General features: G+C 42.1%; 1 protein-coding gene across 4 annotated transcripts in view; it reads right to left on the bottom strand.

Annotated features, from left to right (window-relative positions):
- SHC3 (SHC adaptor protein 3) overlaps positions 1 to 22,493 on the bottom strand; it is a 46,927-nt gene that overhangs the window by 12,048 nt on the left and 12,386 nt on the right. For 3 of the 4 annotated variants that reach the window (XM_048504091.1, XM_048504093.1, XM_048504094.1), the window contains 4 exons: positions 15,151 to 15,221; positions 6,628 to 6,691; positions 5,412 to 5,531; positions 1,043 to 1,096 (listed from right to left, as the gene is read on the bottom strand). In XM_048504091.1, the coding sequence (XP_048360048.1) occupies positions 1,043 to 1,096; positions 5,412 to 5,531; positions 6,628 to 6,691; positions 15,151 to 15,221 (309 nt within the window). The remainder of the gene's footprint in view (positions 1 to 1,042; positions 1,097 to 5,411; positions 5,532 to 6,627; positions 6,692 to 15,150; positions 15,222 to 22,493) is intronic. The other variant, XM_048504092.1, reaches the window with a different exon arrangement.

Here is a 22,493-nt window from a genome sequence, read left to right as displayed (position 1 = left end):
ATGATCTTATCCATTCAGTCGTTCCCGACCCTTGGCGACCCAATATGCAAGCTCTTTCCATATTTTTCTATTAAGTACTGCTTCCTTCAGCTGGTTGATGTTCATGCCTGTATCAATTTTTATGGTATCTAGCCATCGTATTCTTTGGTGTCCAGGTCTTCTCCCGCCATTGACAAGTCCGAGCATCATAGATTTTTCTAGCGAGTTTGATCGCATCACAAGACCAAAGTATGTAAGCCTGGTTATTTTCCCTTCTAGTGATGTGTCTGGTTTTATGTGGCTCAAGACTTCTATGTTTGTCACCCTAGTTGTCCATGGTATGTGCAGTAGCTTTCGCCAACACCACAACTCGAATGCTTCTATTCTTCTTCTGTCAGCTTTCTTTGTAGTCATTCAGGGCTAGGAGCTATAGTTTATCATACCTCTGCCAATATAGAAGTTGTTCACATACACATACATAAGATCCCATCAACTGATTTTCAAACCACTATTTGTATTTTGTAGTCACTTCATTTATATCCCACTTTCCTTCCAAACAAGAACCCAAAATGACTTCTCTTTTTCTTCATTTTATCCTCACAACAACCCTGTGAGGTAGGTTAGGCCAAGGGTATGTGACTGATCCAAAGACATTCAGCAAGCTTCTAGGGAACAGTGGAGATTAAAACTGGGGATCTCTCCTATTCTAGACCAAAACTCTAAACACTACACCACACTGAATCTCACGATGCCATTTATGATCTCCACCTCCCCCCCCCCCCACACACACACACATCATGAGGTTATCATTAGTTCAATACTACTGGGAATTTCTTCATATTCTGGAAATCTCTTCATATGTTACAAAAGTGCCCCAAGTTAAACTAAGGGATAGTGCTTTGCTCTAAATTTTCACTAAGGGAAATTTTCAGTTCCCATAGAGCTTAACTGCAAATATCAAGCTAGCAATGTCTCCTTGAGAAAGTTAAGAGTCAGATATATTCTGATATCAAGCCTTTGACATCAGTACCACAGAAGAAAGACAACAACCAAAAATACTTACCACATCTACTCCCGATGCAAAGGAAATAGACTGCATATGGTGGTTTGCTATAATCTGTTGAGAGATCAGAAGAGGATCCATATGAGTATGGTATGCCACCTGCCTAGAGATCTTTTTTCTTTATATAGTAGGGGATGTGCATTTATTAACTAATGAAAAGTGAAACAAAAGTGTACTTGTTATTGTCATTACTATAACAAGAAATAGGAGCACTGAAGGCATTTTTCTAGAAAATAGGAGGTTGAAAGGGACATGATGGCTCTCTTTAAGGATTCGAAAGGCTTTTATTTGGAAGAGGACAGGGAACCATACCTGCTGGCAACAAAGGATAGAACTTGTAATCTATATCTATAAATGCGAAATACCACTCACTGGCCTTTTCCGCACGGGCCAAATACAGCGCCCTGGGGATGGTAAAACGCCGTCCCCAGGGAGCTGTTCGCATGGGGGGGCGCTGCCCTCACTCCTCCCCAGTGGCGCAAAGCCGCCATTTTCCCACCTCGCTCCCTGAGCAAGGTTTTTGGAAAACGGCAGCTTCCAGCCGCTGCCATGCGATCAGAAGCTGCTGGAAGGCGCCATCCCTCCCCCCTTTGCCCGATCGACCTACCTTCTCCGTGCAACCCGCTCATGGCGCCATTAAGCTGAGGCCTTCCGGGATACGCCCCTGCACTGGGTGACTCGGGGATACGCTCTGCACTGGGCGCACTCCAGAAGCGTCGCGCAGGGCAGGGGGCGGTACTCCCTGGACTCTCGCAACATGCTCTGGATGGTATCGCATGAGAAAAAAGAGGTAGGTCGATCGGACGCATGGCTTCTGGGGGGCCGCTCTTCCCTTTCAAGCTACCGGGACCGGCCCGTGCGCTAATCCGCGGGTCCTGGGTTGGGTCGTATTGGCGTCATGTTCGGGCCGATTCCATCCCCAGCGTGGCATATATGACTCGGGAAACGGCCACTGACTCACTGACTCATCAAAGAACTCAAAAACCACCGAACCTACAAAGTTGAAATTTGGCACACCAGTTCATTATGTGGTTTAGGTGCTCACTAAGAAAAGGATTTTTCAAAATATTCATAGTTTTACTCGAAGTTATTACACATTTTACTGTTTTAACTGCTCATCTCTGGCAATCTGCTACAAGCATTCTAAGGGGCAAACCAACCCCCCTCAGTCCACAGACATTCTGGTAACGAACATTCTGGCAGGGTGACAATTAAACACCACCAGCTTCCAACAAAACAGGCTGCAAAAAAAGCATGCATGAATGTCACCCCTAAAGTTAACAGACAGGCTGTGAAAAAGTTACTCTCCACCCACCCACCTCACAACACGTTAACAACACTGCTACAGCCAAATACAATCAAAACAGATTACAAACCACACTATCACCTTGGACAACTAAACATTTGTTGGGTTTTGCATATGGACATCTGATTGATTACTGTGCAGACAAGTTTACTGCTCTCGGCCTCCGATCACCCTGTGCTTGGTGTTGTGTTCTGAAGTGGCAGGATGAGTCCCAGGAATGTGCTGCAGTGGCGGTACAGTCCAGCTCCCTGCCCTTCAACCCTACCCTGAACCTCTTCACAGCCTTCTCACTCATCAGCATCCAATGGCAGAACACTTCCTTTCTGCATCCCGAAAATACAACGGCTGCTTCCACATGACGTCTTTTGGAGCCCACCAGGGTGAAAGAGAGCAATAACACATTGCATTAGAAAAAGACAACTACAGGAAGCTGCTGCAAAATATGCGAAAACAAACCCATCAGTCCACAGACAGGCTGTGAGGAAATATGCTGCATGTCACCCCAAAGTTCACAAACAGGCTGTAAAGAAGTATGCTGAATGTCACCCCGAAATTAATAGAGAGCCTGTGATGAAGTATGTGTAGCGAAGCACGGGTGCCCTGCCAGTAATATGTATAAAGTATGGGTGGAAAGGCACCAGCTGGACATTAGGAAACAAACTTATGGAAACAGTATTTCAGCAGGGCAATCAATGGAGGTGGTGAGCTCCCTCTCACTGGCAACTTTCAAGCAGCAGCTGGATGAACACTTGTCAGGGATGCTCTAGACCCATGGTGGCGAACCTTTGGCACTCCAGATGTTATGGACTACAATTCCCATCAGACCTGCCAGCATGGCCAATTGGCAGGGGCTGATGGGAATTGTAGTCAATAACATCTGGAGTGCCAAAGGTTCACCACCACTGTTCTAGACTGATCCTGCATTGAGCAGGGCATTGGACTACATGGCCTGCATGATGATTCTATGATTCTATGATGTTCATTATCCTGGCACCTGCCCTATGACGCTTAGAGAGTTCAAGCAGAGTTTGAACTCACAGGAAGAGGCAAGAATTGGCGGGGAAACTTACAGTGACTCTTGCCAATTATTACAGCCAAGCTGGTCCTGCAAAAAGAATAGATTTTTCCTGATAGGTATTTCTTTATCAGTGTTTCCACTAATCATCAGTAGCTTATGGAACGCTTCCTTGATTCTTTAAGAAGTTGCTCCTGCCTGAGGTATGCTATTCTCTGGTACTTTGTTACTCTTACTATGAAATAATATGACTTTCCCTTTTCCATTTAGATTTCCTTTAGAAATCAATAGTAGTTTGCCCCAGAGGCAAGTGCACAGTGAACACATGGAACAATGTTTTTCTTGCATCTTCTGGATGCCAGGCAGCGACAAGAACTGTATGGGAGATAGAGCTGAGGCAAACATTTTGTTTGCGCGTGCACACACACACACGTGGTGTAGCGCCAAGGGGGCAAGGGGAATGCGATGCACCAGGCATGCAGCAGGGCAGGAGCAGGGCAGGGGTGCAGGGCTCACACGTGCCCCAGGCCAGTTCTTCCTCGCTCTGGCCCTGCACCCCTCCAAAGAAAACAAGAACTGAAAACAGAAGCTGTATCTGTCTTCCTACCCATTATCATGTGTCCGTAGATGATATTTTTTCTGCCACAAGTTATGAGATGTTACTTTCTTTCCTTGTCAGACAAAGACAATTGGAAGTGATCCTATACAGTAGAATCAGACTTAAGGAAGTTATAATCCTACCCTCCTGCTTTTCTGCTCAACTACCACTTATGCCAGGCTCCTACAGGGGCTGCTGCTGTACCTAAATTCCTTTCAATGTACTTGTGGCTCTTATTTAACTTTTTCCTCCTCAAAAGAAGCTTTGGTATCAGGCTGCTTCTAAGAGTATCAGCAATTCTGCCTCTGCTGAAGTTAGTAGCTTCTGTCTGCTCACTGTCTGTCATTTTTTCCTTCTCTGTAATACTATTTTGATTTGGACAGAAATTTTATTTGAATAGAGCTGAGAAATTTGAACAGAAATTGGTGGACATCAAGAGAATCATGGTCCTTCCTGGAGTTGTCAGAATGGAAGTCCTGCTTGCCTCTGAACTATTTATTGCTTATTTACTTTATATCTAGAACTAGGTAGGCATTAGGACCCAAAAGGAACATTCTAAAACAAAGACAATCCAGCATGTGGCAAATGGCTTTACAATTGTTTTCTTTTGGTGAAACAGAGTAAAATCAGAAACCAAAACCCCCAAAATCCCAGCAAAAATGGATGACTGAAGTCATGAATCCTGAATCTTCAGTCACAGTATACCCAGGTGCCAACTCCCTCCACTCTGCTCTCAGGTTGGCTCTTGGGTACTAAACTGAAAATACCAGGATTTAGCACAGCAGGAGGGCTTGTTGTGCTATCACAGTCTGAATCCTGCCATGCAGGTCCTAGGAGCACAGCTGGGAGTCCTTCACACATGCTGCTTGTGGTGCTGAGAAACAGTTTGCACCAAATACACATGCATTCATCCCCTAATCAAAACCACCAGCAGGATGCCCTTTAGGGTTGAGACTCTACTGAGCAAATAATTGACATAAAGGACACTACATATTTTTAATAAAGATGAAAATGTGGCTAGTAAGGTTCCTCAAACACACCGTAATTTTTGCGGATGCTCAACTGTATCCCATAAAAAGGAAGAGTTTGGGGGCTGAATTCATTTTTATTGTTGTATGAAAAAGAAATTACAAATTCTGTTTGGGAAAAACCAGCTGTGGTAATGACTTTGTTTTTTAAGAAAATCAATCCAGTGAAGAAAGGAGGCTGGCTGAAGTTTCTCTCTCTATTTAAAAAAATTGTTCCTTATCATGCATTTTGTTGTATCTTTAGCACTAAGATCAAGTCAGGAAATGTAAGCATATGAACGGTTCATTTGACTTGAATTAATTTGTTCTCAGGAAAATTTTTGTAGAACCAGAGAGCACTTGTATAGAAATAATCAAGCAGATAACAAGTAATAAGAATCATGAAACTATAATTACGCTGGACATGGATTAGAATCTCAGACCTGTTTGGAATCAGGTGTCACCAGGTTTAAGCTGGTGGTAGATATATTCAGAGTTATGTTCATTCCTGCAAACTGAAGGTTGCTTTTTCCCAAGATACCAGACAGAGCTTTACTTGGTGGCTGGAAAAAAAAAAGGGGAAGGAGGAATCACACATCTGAGTTAGTACTCTATTGAAATTTGATGACATCTCACTCCACATAGCATACGTTGAAGCCTTGGGGGGTTTATTAGTTCAGAGTGTGACCTCTTAATCAACATTGTGCAGCTGCCTGAACTTTGCAAAAGACACATGCCAGTTTGAAAAGGGAAGGAAAGTAGTACAGCAAAGAAAATGAAGATTGTTTCCATATAAAATGAAGAAACAGAGGGCCAAGGTAAACATGACAGTGAGGGAAACACCTAGTGATGGGTTGAGGGTCTAGTCTATCTGTTAAAAAAAACCCTGGAACTAAGATATGAGGGGAACTGAAGCCTTTCCCCCTCTTGTCTTGTCTCTAGATACTCATTGCTTTTTTAGCACTTGATTCCAATCCAATTCACTTCTGATATCATAGCTAGGTTGTAAGGAAATTTGCCAGAAGTGTTGTGGCATACTGAAGAAAGACTGGGCAGGGGCTACCCTCTGGAAACCACTTTAAATCAGTCCACATAGCTGCTGCTATCACATGGAAAGATTGTCCAGCTGGCTGGGACAATTTGGTCCTTTTGCTCTTTCTGCAGACTATGAGAAAACCACATAGTTAGCTGATAAGAACATAAGAAAGTGAACAGTTATCTGTAACATATTAAGCAGCCTGAAGTGGCTTTCTCTATCACAAACTTTCATAACATCAGCAGATTTTCCAAATGCATGAAGGAAATTTGATATATTAGAAGACAGATTTGCTGAACAATGTCAAAAGTAAAGGAGGTAGGAATATTGAATGCTAGATTACAAATACAATGCATAACCTCTGCATTGTCATTGACACAAGTACTAAAATGTGATGAAATCTAAGATTTTATTTATTCACTTTATTTATATGAAGACCTTGGGAGAGGATTGGGTTTCACATCTGAATTTGTGTAACATGAGTGTGAAAACAGGTACAGCAATGTTGTAGCACATTTGAAATGATGTTTACACTACTCTCCACTTGGCAAAAACTGCAACTACCGCTTCCCAGCTGAGCTTGAGGTAATGCAATCAACTTTTCAAGGGAATACGGCAAATACCTTTCTTTTTTTGAAGGCTCCTTTGGTGCCTGGTACAGCTTCACAAACAAGGCTGATCGCTTCCCTGGAGAGAGACAAAAAATATGTCTATACCAAATGGCTATGCTTGGTTCCTTCCTTACTTTTAGGAATGGTGCTGGAACACATTCTTATGAGTCCAAATTGGGTACTCTGCAATTAGATTGTGGCTTTACAATACTCACATCAAAAGAAAAGTCAAGCCAGAGCCAGAATTTTCTCCACAGTTCTTTATACTGCCAAGCATTCACCAGATATATTTTATTTCACAAGAACATTTCTTGAGAAATATTGCTACAAAATTGAATAATGTAACACAGCAAACACTTTTCATTTTGGCATAATTTTTAATAAATAAAGGCTGTAGTTATAAGCACACTTACTATGGAGTAAATTCAACAGAGCAACAACTCAGCTAGACTTACCTTTATGCTTTATGCACTAGACTGAAAGTGCATGAACTGAACTGAAAACAAGGGCTTCACACATTGTAGGGGATTGTCTTATTTTAACTAGCTCCCATTTACAGTCATGGATCAGTAGGACAAAATACTTTAAAATGCTATCTTTAAATGTGGTAAACTATCCTGGGCCAATTCACATGGTTCTCTCTCTCTCTCCGCCACCCCCCTTCCCCCCTGGAAGTTGGAACATATAGGTCAAAGTAAATCTGTACTGAGTCTGGTTATCATTTCAATGCTGGATATCACAATCTGGGATGTATATATCTGAGGGACCATCACCACCCATGTGTTTCTGTGCATCAACTGCAATCATCAGGCTGCCCCGCATGCTGTTTTTCCAGTCAGAATGGCCCACCACACATGATCAGAGTTGAGACTTCCAACCACTAAGTGGTGTCCGGAAGATCTCCAGGAATTTCAACCAATTTTCAGGCTACAGGGAACAATTCCTCTGGAGAAAATGACTGACTGAAGAGTGGATTCTATGGCATTGTACCCCAGAGTTCCTTCCCCTCCCCAAACCCCATCCTCACCAGATTCTACCCCCAAATTTTCAGGAATTTCTAAATCCAGAGTTGCCAGTCCTGACCAAAACTTGGATTTTCTCCATCATGGCTTCCACAGTGCATAATGGGCCTCCTAAAGAGGGAAAGAAAGCCCCCTCATTGGGTATTTCTAGAAGGTGCTGCTTGGCTTGTTTGCCACATCATTTGAGGAGGCATGAATAGCAGCTATCCTTTAAGGGTTGAGAAAAGTATTTTGGGAAATTTATTTGGACTTGTTCTGTAATGTTTTAATTATTATTTGTAAGCCACCTTAAAAAAGGAAATTGAGGTTTGGGGTATGAGGAGGGTGGAAATGTGAGGCTTGGGTGGGGGGTGGCAAGATGATGCTTGGGGTGGGGGAGGGTGGAAGGGGGAAGATTGGGGTAGGGGAAGGGTTGGAAGGTGTAAGGGGAGAGTTGGAAGGTAAGGTTTGGAGGAGGAAAGTTGAGGCTTGGGATGGAGGCAGGGTGGCAAGGTGATGCTTGGGGTGAGGAGGGTGGAATGGGGAGGGTTAGAGTAGGAAGAGGGTTGGAAGATGAGGCTTGGAGTGTGGGGAGGGTTGGACAATGTGGTTTAGGTTGGAGAAAAGTTAGTATTGGGATGGGAGAGGATGCAAAGGTAAGGCTTAGGGTGAGGGAAGGGTAAAATGTTTGAGGTGGGGAGAAGCAGGAGGGCTTCTGTGGGCCCGCAAAGCAGCTGTTCCATGGGTCTGGACTAGCTAGTGGAAATGGAGGGGAGGCGGGAGGACTTATGGGGGCCTGTGAATCAGTGGTGCTAAGGTGCCACTGCTCCATGGAGGGAATGGAATGTTGCCCAACAATTTGGGGAAGAGGACTGCCTGTGTGAGTCCTGGTCCCCCATTGGTGTAGGGTTTGTCGTCACAACATTCCATTCCCTTAGCCATTTATTGTTTAGGGTAGGCTCAAAATTAACTATACTTACACAATATATTTCACTGTTTGGTGTGCTACAGTAAGGAAATACAACCTTTTTTGCCATAGTGGACTTACCTAGATTAATAACTATGAAAATATTTTAACAAACAAACAAACAAATATTTAACTGAGATTAAACAGTAAGTTTTGCCTTAATGTATTTGCTTTTTCCAGGAGTATATATACCTATCAGATAGAGAAGGAACACAAAGCACACAAGGAAAGTGCTTATGGAAATTGTTAGTAACAAAATAATACAATTTGCTGACAGATTTCTTTCCAATGGCAATGAACATAGAGCAAAAGGCTGTTATAGTGTAATTATACACAAGCATTCTCCAGTCTACACCCACTGAAATCAATGCACTGAATTTGGGAAGCGGGAGGAGAAAATCCTGTAAAAACATACTGAATCAGGTCAGAAAGGAGCATATGCTTCTTAGCACAATTTATATCTTAATTATCCATGTTTTGCAGGCACATATTTGCAATTTTCAAAAACATAACGAGAGATAAGAGAAAAATTTTCTCAATTAAACACCTCTCACTTTTTCATACCATAATTACAGAAAATTTCCTTTTTCTAAAATCTCCCATATATAGACTTTAAGATGTAACTGAGAGCAGAGCAATGGCCTGATCACAAGTATAAAAACTGAAAACTGCAAGCAAAGATGATTGCTACAGACAACCATACTTGCCTCTTGGACACTTGTCTGCACATTCTTTCACATAATTATGGCAACTACATGCCAGTTAGGTATAGAACTATATATCCAATTTTGTGCAATCCTGTACCAAATTATATGAAAGTTGCTTCCAGTCATAACTGGAACTATCAGAGTCCCTAAAAATGTCCTATCTAGTTTTCAAACTCAACAATTCAGAAGAACAAAGTCTTCATTTTTATAAATTGCCACATCCTTAAACAAGTAATTGAAAATTAGACTTTTTCAGTCATTTCTGCAGATTCTGTAGTATTTTCAACTCTGCCTGAAGTTATATTTCCTAAAGTCTGATTGTACTACAAAAAAGGTCCACAGAAATATCGTGAAAAAACCCACATGAGCTCTAAACAGCTTATATAACAGAGATGGGAATAAACATTATGAACCCTAATTTTAACAGCTCATCTTTAAAAGGACAGCTATTTTATTGAAGAAATACATATTGGATGGTAGTATGGCATATAATATAATCAGAAAATGTAAGTCTTGTTCTGAATTTGAATCATACCATCCCAAAAATTCTGAAAGAATTGTATTCTTTACTTCAGTTCAGACCTAATTATAATATTCATTCATTCATTCATTCATTCATTCATTCATTCATTGGATTGTATAGGCCGCCTCACCTCCGAAGGGCTCGAGGCGGCTCACAGTCATAACCATACTCAATTATAGTTACATAAAAACATAAATAAAGGTTAACCCGATAAAATGACACAATTACAGCAGCAACAAATATTTCAGCAGCAACAGATACATCAGAATTAAAGAAAACAAAGAAATAAAATCAGGCACCCGATCTAAAAGCCGGGAGGGAATGGGCCAAGCCCAAGATGGAAGTCATTAAAATATTAAATATTTTAAAATTTAAAAAATAAAATATTAAAATATTAATGCTATAATTTATTGTGTTTAGGACATCATTTTTTCAAATAGGAAATCCAGATCCTCTAGGAGTTCACAAGGATTATTAAGATTAACGTGAGGGGCCATCATTATTTACCAAAGTCAAAGGATAGGAAACAAACTACCACAAAGGGGCCAGGCTTCACAGAAGGGATCTTTTCTGATTCCCTCCTCTCGCTACAGCAGCCACCCATGAGACCTAAAAAGCAACTGCTTATAGGTGGGACATCCTCAGAAATGGCATGGGATGCAGGAGAAATGGTTGCCTTGAGAAAGTGGATGAATAAAAATCAGCCCCTTTGCTTGTTCAGTGTCTGGTTCCATTTATGCAAAAGCTAACATGAGTGGTGATTATTTCCACCTCCAACAAGTGTAGCCTTTTCATTACATCCCAATCAATCTTCTGAGGCTTACTTTTGGGAAGTCAGTAGACTGCCACAGAAAGGGGGATCAGAAAGGGTCTCATTCTTGAACTATACTCTAGTCACTGTGCAGTGAATCCAGGCCAGAGATATCCAGGCCAGAGATTTTCCAAGAGACAGAAACTACAACCAGTCTCCATGGAGACAATTTTATTATCCATAAATATAAGGGAAGCAAGTCTATTGCAATTGATCCATATAGTAAAATATCTGACAATATACTGAAGCATTATCTATCTCATTTTAGCCAACCCTTCTGAGGAGATCCCCTCCTCAGTTTATCCACACAACTCTGTGCAATAGGTTTGGTTGAGATAGACTAGCCTATGGCTTCATGACTGAGTGATGTTTCAATGCTAGGAAAAGCTGAAGGAGGCAGGAAAAGAGAAAGACCCCGTATGATATGGATTGACTCTATAATGGAAGCTACAGCCCTCTGTTTGCAAGGCTTGAGCAAGGCTGTTAACGATAGGAAGTTTTGGAGGAAGTTGATTCATAGGGTAGCCATGAGGCAGAAGCAATTTGACTTCATTTAACATAGACAAACATATCTGAAGCACATTCCAACATTATAACATTTAAGATATCAACATCTTGTCATCTTGAAAATGTCTCCTCTGTTAGAATATTTGGCATCTCTTATGTAAGTAATTTGGGGAGGGCGGTATATAAATATAAATAAATAAATAAATAAATAAATAAATAAATAAATAAATAAATAATTGCAGGAGCAAGATAATCACACCATTTGGTTGTTGTACATTAATGCAGGGCATCTGGGCAGAATTTGTCAATTGAGGGTGACCTTTAATGCTGCATATTATGGTGTAGCTTTTCCATGCTCCTTATCTCTCCTCTTCCACCTTTTCCTTTCCATCTTGTCCTTATGCTACATGATTGTATGCTGTGCTGTGTTGCTGAATTTTTTCTTGTTTACTGTGTAAGTTTGTTTGCTTGCCAGTACTTTTTAGCACATGATTATTTTGATTTCCTCTTTTTGTAAATATATTTTTGTAGCCTGAGTTTTTATATTCAGAACTTTATTAAAACACCTTTTTATATAACTCTGCTGCATTTTCTCTGCTAAAGAACTGGGTAGTTTCAGTTCCTCTATCACCCTCCCCCCAAAAGATACTATAGCTTAGAGTTCAAATTTAAAATGAAGTAAGTTGCTATATTTTCTCTCCTATATAAGAATACCTAAGAAACATTTTTTCCAGAATAAATCAGGGATGCTCAAACAATGCTTAGAAAGATGCTCTATGCATTATCACCTTATGTACTTACTAATGGTTATCTTATCAGCATATCTAATTCTCAATAGGGACATATCTGTAAATACTTAAATCCAAGTTTGAAACCATGAACGTGTGAAACACAGACACCACCACCATTACCACCACTACCACCACAAACAAGAACAGCATTACCAGGATTTAAACCTTGGTTTTGTCAGTATAGGTCCGTGTTGGGGAACCTACGGCACACATACCAGAGGCGGCACGCTGAGGCCGTTCTCTGGGCACACGAGCACCTCAGCTTGGTCAGTTTTCATTTCTAGGAAGAACTGTCTCACCCTGAAACTGACACCTGAACTGTCTCGCCCTGAAACTGACCCTATTTTCCCAAAAATCAAGAGGTGTCTTTTTGAGTGCTCAAAAGATTATTGCCACCCTCCAACAATACAACTGAGATTTTAAATGGAGAAGTACACTTTCCAAAGGAAAGGCAGGGCAGTCCCCTTCCCCGCCCCTCGCCAAGGCTGCTGAACTGCAACAGGCACTGAACTGCCAAACAGACACGAAGCTGTTCAGCCCCACCGAACCTGCGACCTCTGCAGCACCTCCCTCCCACCCGGTTAGTGTCGGGAGAGTCCGACAGCCGCCACGGTGTAATGGAGTTAACGCGGCAGGGAAGCTGGTCGCGTACTGACGTGGAGGAGGTTGGAGTGGAGGAGAGTCTGAAACGTCGCCACGGTGTGCCGGCCAAGGTGCAATGGGGGCAAATTTGGCACAGGAAGTGAGTCGGGGGTGGGGGTGGGGGTGGTGCCTGGCCTTGGGGCGATTTAGTACAGGATAGAGGCTGTTAAACACTATGCCGCCCCTTTTGTCTGGCGTCGGATCTTCCCCTGGGCCACCTGCGGGGGTCCCAGGCAGGGCTGCAATGGAGGGCCAGGGGCAGGGGAAAGAATAGGGACCCCAGTGCGGGACTCCTTCCCATTAACCTCCCTATTTCTCCCTTCCCCTGTTGCATCGGTTCCCACAATTGACTCCCATTTTGGGCCTTGTTTATCCGGGGCTGTTTGGTTGGAGAATTTGGCTGCAAAGGATCTGGATGCTGCTGAGTTGCTGCTGAGTTGCAAAGTGAACTTTGTTCACACTTTCTAGAAGAGGAGGACACTGGGGTGGGTAGAGATGTGCTTCTCATAATATCTATCATTACCCACTCATAATATCTATCATTTCCAACCATATTCTAAACTGGAGCTTCCCCCGTGCCCCAGCCTTTCTTTTTTCTTCAGCCTCTTGCAGTGATCCTTTGCTTATGGGAGGCAGTGAGCATGCTCCCTCCTTAGTGGGTTGTCCTGCATTTTTTAAAACATAGTTATTGATGTGCGTTTTGCATTTACAAACTTTTTTTTTTGCATACACATATGCTTCCAATGTAGAAGGTCCCAAGTACGGTTTCTGGCATCTAAAGTTAAAACAGACCAGGAGGTGCATAATATGAAAGACTTCTGCCCAGAGATGTAAAGTTTCCAGAAATTTTGAGGCAATCAGAGAAACATGCATTTCCCTGGGGGTTTCTTTGGTGGGAATGGGGGGTGGAAATGGCGATTTTAGGAAAAATTGAGATATATGCAATATTTATTGTCTCAGCAAGCCTAAATTGTTTTGCGCCTTTAACGACATCAAATGTATCATTTATAATTTGATTAACCTATAGCTGTGTTGGCGAACCTATCATTTATATCATTGAAAGCTCTGTTATTGTGTTTTTCTTTTAAGACAAAAGATGTTAACGTATGAGTTGTTTTTTCTAAACTAACACCTCAGTATTCAGGTTAAATTGCCGTACTGGCACTTTGCGATAAATAAGTGGGTTTTGAGTTGCAGTTTGGGCACTGTGTCTCGGAAAGGTTCGTCATCACTGTATAGGTGGATGAGAGGGACAAGGTCTTTTCCACAGCTGTTTTGGCTTTTGAGGGAGCCCTGTGATATAGAATGGTAAGTACTGCAGTCAAGGCTCTGCTCACAACCTGAATTTGATCCTGACAGAAGTCAGTTTCAGGTACCCAGTTTCAAGAGTGCTACTAAGCAATGGGGCCAAGTTTAGCTGCATCACACAGTTTGGTCACAAAATCACTCTAAAAGTAGAAAACTACTATACCAGGAAGCTGGTTGGGTTAAAACTTTGTCTTAAGTTTCACAGCTTCCAGAACAGTTTTATTTTTATCTGGGGCAAATTAAAAAATACCATAAGAGAATGTCATCTTTTATCTACAATCTCTACCTCTGCCACAATATTCTTCTATATGTCTGCCTAGGTCAGTGATGGCGAACCTATGGCACGGGTGCCAGAGGTGACGCACGGAGCCCTCTCTGTGGGCACCCGCACACAGAGTTTGTCATGTGGGGGGGCAGAAAATCACCCCCCCACACACACACACACATATCTAGGCTGGCTTGGGCCACTGAGCACAACGTGCGCACACTGCTGTGAGCAGGGAGGACTCAGCTGGTGGGCCTGGTGCCTGTGCTCCGGGTGGCTGTTGCCTTCCTACCAGGGGTGGCGAGCAGAGGGAGGCAAGAGATGCTAGAGAGGCACAGAAGGCGGTCGTCGCGGGGACTTGCTTGCTGGAGTCACAACGAGCAGGCAGGCTTCTGCTTTCGATTCAGGCAGAGGAAGAGGGAGCCAACCGGTTTTTTCTAAACTAAAACCTCAGGTTAAATTGCCGGGTTGGCACTTCACAATAAATAAGTGGGGTTTGGGTTGCCATTTGAGCACTCGGTCTCAAAAAGGTTCGCCATCACTGGCCTAGGTTTTCTATTCCACCTCTGCAGCAGCAGCATTTCAAACAACAAACCTATCCAATGTAGTCTTTGTGGGGACTGAGTACCTGGTCATCTATAGCTTTCCAGCTCCCTAGAGCTATCCATCAATCTGTTTGCTATCAAACTATCAGTTCACATTAAATTAATTAGCTCCTTCCTAGATTAATGGCATAGTAGTTGACCCCAAAACAGCCAACCTGCTAAATATTTGGACATTGTACAGTCAATAACATGTAAATTTCTGTACTATCTACAAATAATTATAAAATTCCAGTATTTTTGACCCCAAAATACAGAAAGCTCCTGTCATATGCACATGCCTGCAAATCCAAAATATAATAGGCAACACACATTCTTTGCCCTTTGAGTTCTCGTTCAAATGGCATGTCTATTTTGGACAAGCAGTTCAAAAAACAGCTGTGGGAATGTGTTTGCAATACCTTACCTTACCTGGTAATTTGAGTTCTAGTACTGAAGTCAAGAGATCTCATGGAGCGTAGGACCTCTATACATCCCAAATACTACAGGGAGAAAGAAAATGTTAAATGTACATTATAAACATAATTGAAAGAAGCATTATAGACGAATATAAGAGGCAATCACAATCCATCTCCTATTAAGCCTTGCTCTGACCTTTACTCCTCACAGTTAGTCAGACTCACGGCCACAGTGCTGGGTATCTTGATATGCTCAACCATTGCCAAACCAAGGCATCCCTTTCACAGCTCACAAAGAGGGGCACAGTTACACTGGCTGGGTTTTACCTGCAATTTGGGCATGCCAGCTGGTTCCCACTTGGCCCGTTAGCTGATCTGAATTCTCGAGTTTTTGTTTTTAAAGCAAAAAGCCAGTTTCCAGGCCTCCTAGCTTGGGAGAAGCAAAGCAAAATTTGAATAGACTTTTCTGCTTAATTTGTGTAGGGAAATAGGCCAGGTAGAGTTATCTTTTTTATAGCCAATGAGGAAAGGCTAGGGGGTTTAAAAGGGAAGCTTATTTTAAGGTCGGAGAGAGATTTGTTATTGGTTATTTTGTTTCGTTTTAAAACTATTATTATACTCCACCTTTCAGAACAAGAAAAGGCAGGATAACATTATAATAAATAAGATGATAGATAGATAGATAGATAGATAGATAGATAGATAGATAGATAGATAGATAGATAGATAGATAGATAGATAGATAGATAGATAGATAGATAGATAGATAGATAGATAGATAGATAGATAGATAGATAGATAGATAGATAGATAGATAGATAGATAAAGAAACATGGAGGTGATTAACATACCTGCAGCAGAAATTGGTCATCTGATTTGTGTTTTACACTTCTTAAGCTTCCACTGATTTCAAAAATTAATTATAAGGGAAGTATCTCATGCCTTCCTGTGCATTTTCCAATTATTCCACAAAATAGCACTAATGTAATAAAAACTAAGTCTCCCTCTTTGAAAAATATAATGATAGAGTCTATTAATCCCTTCTCCAGGTCTGTCAAGTGTAGGACAGCAGCCCTACCTTGTCTAACAATGAAATCTGAAACATCACCCTGGACAAAGTACATAGTATAGAAATAATACACTGCGAATAAGATATTTAAAGAAAAAAACCCAGAAGCAACAAGTAACCTGTCACCTTAATATGTTCAGAAACTCTTGCCCAGAACTATATTATTTAAACAATTTAAAAAGCATTCTCAGAATCAGCTATTTGTAGCGCTGGTGCCGAAAATCCCTGAAAAGGCTTGCTGACAGTCAGCCAGCTACTCACTATTCTAAAATTAGAAATTGCCTCCTTAGGCAGATTTGAATTCATGGCTGTCTGAAAGCAATCTGTCTCCCTGTTGCATTACAATAGAAAAGAGGCACTCATCTTTGAAAATTCACCATGATATTTGCAGGTTGAACTGGTCTCTTGTACACCAATGCAATAACATAAAAACATCTTCTATGGGGGAAAAATCCAGGATGATAATTGTACATGAATGAACTATATTATTATTATTATTATTATTATTATTATTATTATTATTATTATTATTAATAATAATAATAATAATAATAATAATAATAATAATAATAATAGTTGTTGTTGTTGTTGTTGTTGTTGTTGTTGTTGTTGTTATTTCATATACCACCCAACTCCCAAAGGGCTCTGAATATGAATATGTGCTGACTCCACTAGTTTATTTGTGAATGACCACAGAGTCCTTCTAATGGAAGAAGATTAAGAACAGCAGAGCTCCACTCAGTAATTCCAGTTTATAGTTACATTTTACTTTCAGAAGAACAAAGAAATCCAAATAACTAAGACCAGTTATGCGTAAGGAGCCTGATATTCACATGAGAAAGATGGCGTCCAGACGGCTTTGAAGGGCGAGCTGCTGCATAAATAATGACTTTTAACTTTCAATTTTAATTACTCATGCTTTTAACTCTCCAAATATAAACCGCAGCTGTGCTCCTTCCCTCCCGAACACTTATTTAACAATTGTGGAAGTTTGTTTTCAACCAGCTTATCTCTGTTTACAGTCTCCAAGTTGGAATACTCTAGGAAACTACCACACGGCTTGCCAGGACTTTTATCAACCCTTGTAACAACTTTTAATAACCTCATTTATCACCAACTAACTGATAATTGCACTGAGTCAAATACTAACTACATATTCCAATTGAAATACCTGTGGACAAAATTTTAACTCAATTAATTTAAACCATGGCACAAGGAAAAAAACAAAGAGACCCAGGTGAATCTAGCTCCTCCCCAAGGAGCAAACAGTCTAAGATAGAGGATTTCTTTACTAATAGTTCCAAGAACACTGAGAGCTGTACTCCTAAGTATGCAATACCTGTTTCCAATCAGTTTCCCCCCTTGACTCAGGAAGAGGAGGTGACTCACATAGTCACTCCCTTATAGTGCAGAGGAGATTGAGAGGGAAGAGCAGCGAACTCAGGGATGGTCGGCAGTCCTGGCCCTGTTGACTCTTCAAACAAGTGCACTATACAACAGCTAATGTAGACAGAAGCAAACGGAATGGAGAGCACAACTGTAAACATGACAGCCGTACAACAGGCAGAAGCTATTTACACACTCATGGCTGTGACCATAAAAAATATTTATAGAGAACAGAATAACATCAATCTCAGCCTGAGCTACATCACCAATCTTCTAGATTGCATTTTGACAGAGAACCTGAACTCCAGACGGTGCCAAAGAGACCCACCCCTCCAAATACTTCACCTTCAGTGAGAAGCCAACTTCCATTCTTGGCCTGTAAGACAGAGTATAACAAAGACTTAAATACTCATAAATCACAGAACCTAATACTCGAATGTAATAAAACCTGTTTAATTATCTTCCCACGTCGTGGAACTCAACTGGACTGGAAGTCGGTAGGCCTAGTCAAAAGACATCTGAGTATCTTGCTAAAACAATGGACGGCCCAAATCAACTTGGCACCAATGGTACACCTTGGCAGTTCTAATGCACACCAAAGAATAATTCTTACCTTTGCCACAAGAACCATCCCACAACGGTTGGCGAAAGGTAATGACCATCTGGAGCACAAGGGTATTTTTCCCACTCAAGTCTTCAAAAATTCAATCATTCAATCACTGTTTATATGCAACAGGATGAGGGAGAAGAACAGAAGGGAAGTGTACCAGAGATGCTCTCCCCAGATGCCTTTGAGCATTCCCAATTTCTTGGAGGCCACAGTCAACCAGAGTTTTGGGACAAATAGAAGTCATGTAACAAGCAAACAATCTCCAGTTCTAAACCCATACAAATACGTTCACTGTCAAAAAAACTGCTCTGGTCACTTCAGCTAAAGAAACCAGTGTTACAAAAATCCAAGATTTATGGCCAACTGTAACTCCTATAAACGAAGGCCAGATGCCCATCACGATCAAACATGATAATGCATGTCAAAATGCAATATCTGGTCCTAATGAGGATGGGAAATTTGAGATAAGCAGAAACTCTGGCCAAGACTTCCATAACACAGACTCTCTTGAGATGCCAATTTTCATATCCTCATCCCAGTTCGTCTGCCCCACCCAAATCAGTCAAATCCCAAGTATGGGTACACCTCTCAATGACTTTGAACTAGACACCCACCCATTCAGGATTTTCAACCCCAATCCTCCTAGTTCTAGTGTAGGTAAATCCTGGGCACAAGAATTAAAGGATCTCGCTAATTCAGCCAACAATCTAATTGGTATGGAACGGGCCGGCACCTCATCGTACTGAAAGTCAAAGCTCAAACGGGATGAATCCATTCCTTACGAGAAGGATTGCATCCCTCCTACTGCAAACAACTCCCCAGCCTAATAGATCTGGAGATGTAGATAGCTTCCCCACAGTTGACACAGGTGCCAGATGCATCCCAACATGGAGATTGACTAAGACTCAATAACAGTGTCAGCATTCTGTCATGGAACATATCAGGCTGGTATACTCGCATAAATGATTCAGATTCAATTGCATTTCTATCTAAATTTAATATTATTATTCTTCAAGAGACCTTGACAAGCGGAGAGGACTATCTGGCAGGTTCACTTCCATTACAACCACAGTCTTTAAGATCAAAACTAAGGCCCTTTCTGCACAGGCCTTATACAGCATCCCAGGGATGGCAAAAATGCGGTCCCTGGGAGACCATTCGCACAGGACGCGTTGCTGCTTTGCAGCAGCACCGTCCTGGCTTTCCCCGGGCGGCATGAAGCCGCCCCTGAAAAACAGCATGTTTCGAAAAACAGCATGTTCCTGTCGGCGCGGTGCGAACCGCACCGGCGGGAAGACGCTGTTTTCCCCATTGGCTCCACTCACCATCTTGTGCAGCATCCCTCTGGAGGGCTGCAGAGACCCACCCACGCTGCCCTCCAACCTTTGGAGGTCGCAGGGCAGCGTGGATGGGTCCATGCAGTCCTCCAGAGCGATGCTGGATGGGACGGTGAGTGGAGGGGGGCGACCAGAGGCAGCTCCATATGGAGCCACCTCTCCGGTTGAGGGGGAAGTGCCAGCCACTCGCACACTAGCATGCGAACGGCCCCCGAACCTCCGCCGGCATAAATTATGCTGGTGGAGGCTCGGCTCCCCACATGTGCGGAAAGGCCTAAGTGACAGATGAGAGCAGGTATCTGTATGATAGCATTAAACTAGGAAATTATTTCACAAGTTCTGAATCCATGCCGGCCTTTGGCCCAGGCACTTCTGATCACACAAGCTGAGTTGAAATTCCTACTAGTGGATGTTTATTTACCTCCAACTGATGAGTCAAGACAACTGGAAGAGAATTGGTCATGCTTCTATCAATATGTATCCCTGCTCGAGCAGGCACATCCCCTGACACCCATTATTATAGTGGGCGATTTTAACACCAGGATTGGTACAAATGACATAGCCCTGTACAAGAAACCAGGCCTAAACATTGGGGAAGCTCTGTCGGACTCCTTGTCCTATAACAGGAAGTCAAATGACGTCCCTCTTGATTACTCTTTATCTCCCAGCAAACAGGACTATCTTAAATGGACAACCCCCCTTTTGACTGCCCTGGGAAGTTCACCTTTAGATCTGCCTGAGGGGCGAGTGTGATAGACTACTTAATAACCTTGCCAGACCTGGTGAACAGAATCAAAAATTTTCTAGTAATGGACCACACTGAAAGTGAGTATTCTCCTCTCCTTCTTAAATTAACTAACAACTTCTGCTCTATGAAGCCAACTCATGAAGAAGGCCTCCCTCGTCACCTCCACCTTCACTGGTCTCATGAAACGGAACTAAAAGTCACCCACATCTTGAAAGCAGAACAGATGATCCACCGCTCTCAAAATCTGTTAAATGCTAAAACAGTCTAGGATACCTGCAAACTATTCTATGACCTGGCTTCCCATTTCTTGCCCCACTGTGCAACAGATCAGCCAGTGCACAAGACCTCCCGATCATCCAATCCTTCTACCTGGTTTGATGATGAATGTATATTAAAGAAGCGACAGTTAAGAAAGTCATTCCATCATCATGAATCTTGGAGAAACTCCTTATCCAAAGAGTATTTATCAGCCAGAAAAAATTATCAAGATCTTCTTGAGGCCAAAGGGAAAGCTCATTTAATGAAAATCTGGGAATCCCTCTATGAAGTCTTCAATTCAAGGGACAGCAGGAGTTTTTGGAGCACAATCTCAAACATTGGTAAATCCCAAACAATTCCTGGTCCCCAGATATCAGCAGAAACTTGGACGGCACATTTTGCAACTATCTTCTGCAATCTAAAGCCTCCAGAACTCACTAAACCAAATTTAACAGTGGAAGATCTGACAGTCTGGCCTCCAGTTTGCAGCGATGAGGTGGCCTCCCTTATAGCTAAATTAAAATTAGGGAAAGCAGCTGGCCCAGATAGGCTTCCACCAGAACAATTCAAGAAACACTCTGATTTCTGGGCTCCCATTTTAACCAAACTATTTACTATCATAAATACTAATGGGAACATTCCAGAGCCCTGGATGAGGGCAATTATAATCCCCCTTTATAAAAAGGGTGACGTATCCAATCCATCAAATTGGTCTCTTATCAAGTCCTCTCCTTAGAGACAGGAGTCTATGCTTTCTGCTCAGGTCTTGCTCGCAGTGTTCAAATACTGTTCTAGCTATGATATTGTATAACCTTGCTAGGCTATTTACAAAACTGTGCTAGGCTATTTACAAATCTATCATATTATGATAGGATTTTCGAAGGAAAATCATTCCACTGTCCCTGAAAAAGGAAAATGAGGGATATAGATTCTAGTTCCTTAAACATAAGTTCCATAAATCTGGAAGGCTCAATGTTACAACCTCTTTCACATTTTATCAGCACGCTAAATATACAAACGCAGATACACTATAGTAAGTCAGACATTGTTCTCTTTTGCTCAGAATAAGTTCCTCTGCATGAAGTCTCTCGTCACAAAACTTTGGCTTACATGTGCACTGGAAACATTATGCTTCCCAGGTAAATACAGGTCCAATTTTGATTAGCACTGCAGCATGTATGGAGACAGGGTTTCAGCCTTCCTGCCCACCCATCCCACCACTCCATTTCCCTGACCTGAAATGCCCCTGGAAAGCTGCTATTGGCCCCATTAGGAAAATATACATACAACCATAATTACACACATGTTTCCCAACAGGCAAATAGTGTTCCCCAGGGCTATTTCAGATTGAAAACAAATAGAAGAAGAAGAAGAGTTTGGATTTATATCCCCCCTTTCTCTCCTGCAGGAGACTCAAAGGGGCTTGCAATCTCCTTGCCCTTCCCCCCTCACAACAAACACCCTGTGAGGTGGGTGGGGCTGAGAGAGCTCAGAAGAGCTGTGACTAGCCCAAGGTCACCCAGCTGGGAGTGTACAGGCTCATCTGAATTCCCCAGATAAGCCTCCACAGCTCAGGTGGCAGAGCTGGGAATCAAACCCGGTTCCTCCAGATTAGATACATGAGCTCTTAACTCCTACACCACTGCTGCTCCTAGGTTCAGGGGTTTGCCATATGCATCATAGTCCCAGTCCAGATCAGGGACTGACCTACCTGGAAATCATAGAACTTTCAGTACATGAGATCAAAAGTCCCAGTGATAGCTGCAAAATCTTTGAAACATGTGAATTTGTCCCTAAACCTAATCAGGAAAAGAACTTATTGAAGTCATTATGGACTGAACTTGAGATATTTGGTATGCAAAAATTTATTTTACCACTGAGAGCATTTTCATGTGGTTTTATCGTCTCAGTCCTGGGCCCTTTCCGCAGCAGCGCCGCTCTCACTCCC

The sequence above is a fragment of the Sphaerodactylus townsendi genome, linkage group LG07 (assembly GCF_021028975.2).
Source record: "Sphaerodactylus townsendi isolate TG3544 linkage group LG07, MPM_Stown_v2.3, whole genome shotgun sequence".
In the NCBI taxonomy this organism is placed as follows: Eukaryota; Metazoa; Chordata; class Lepidosauria; order Squamata; family Sphaerodactylidae; genus Sphaerodactylus; species Sphaerodactylus townsendi.
Note: the sequence above shows the minus strand (reverse complement) of the source record. Positions and strands in the feature narration are given on the sequence as shown.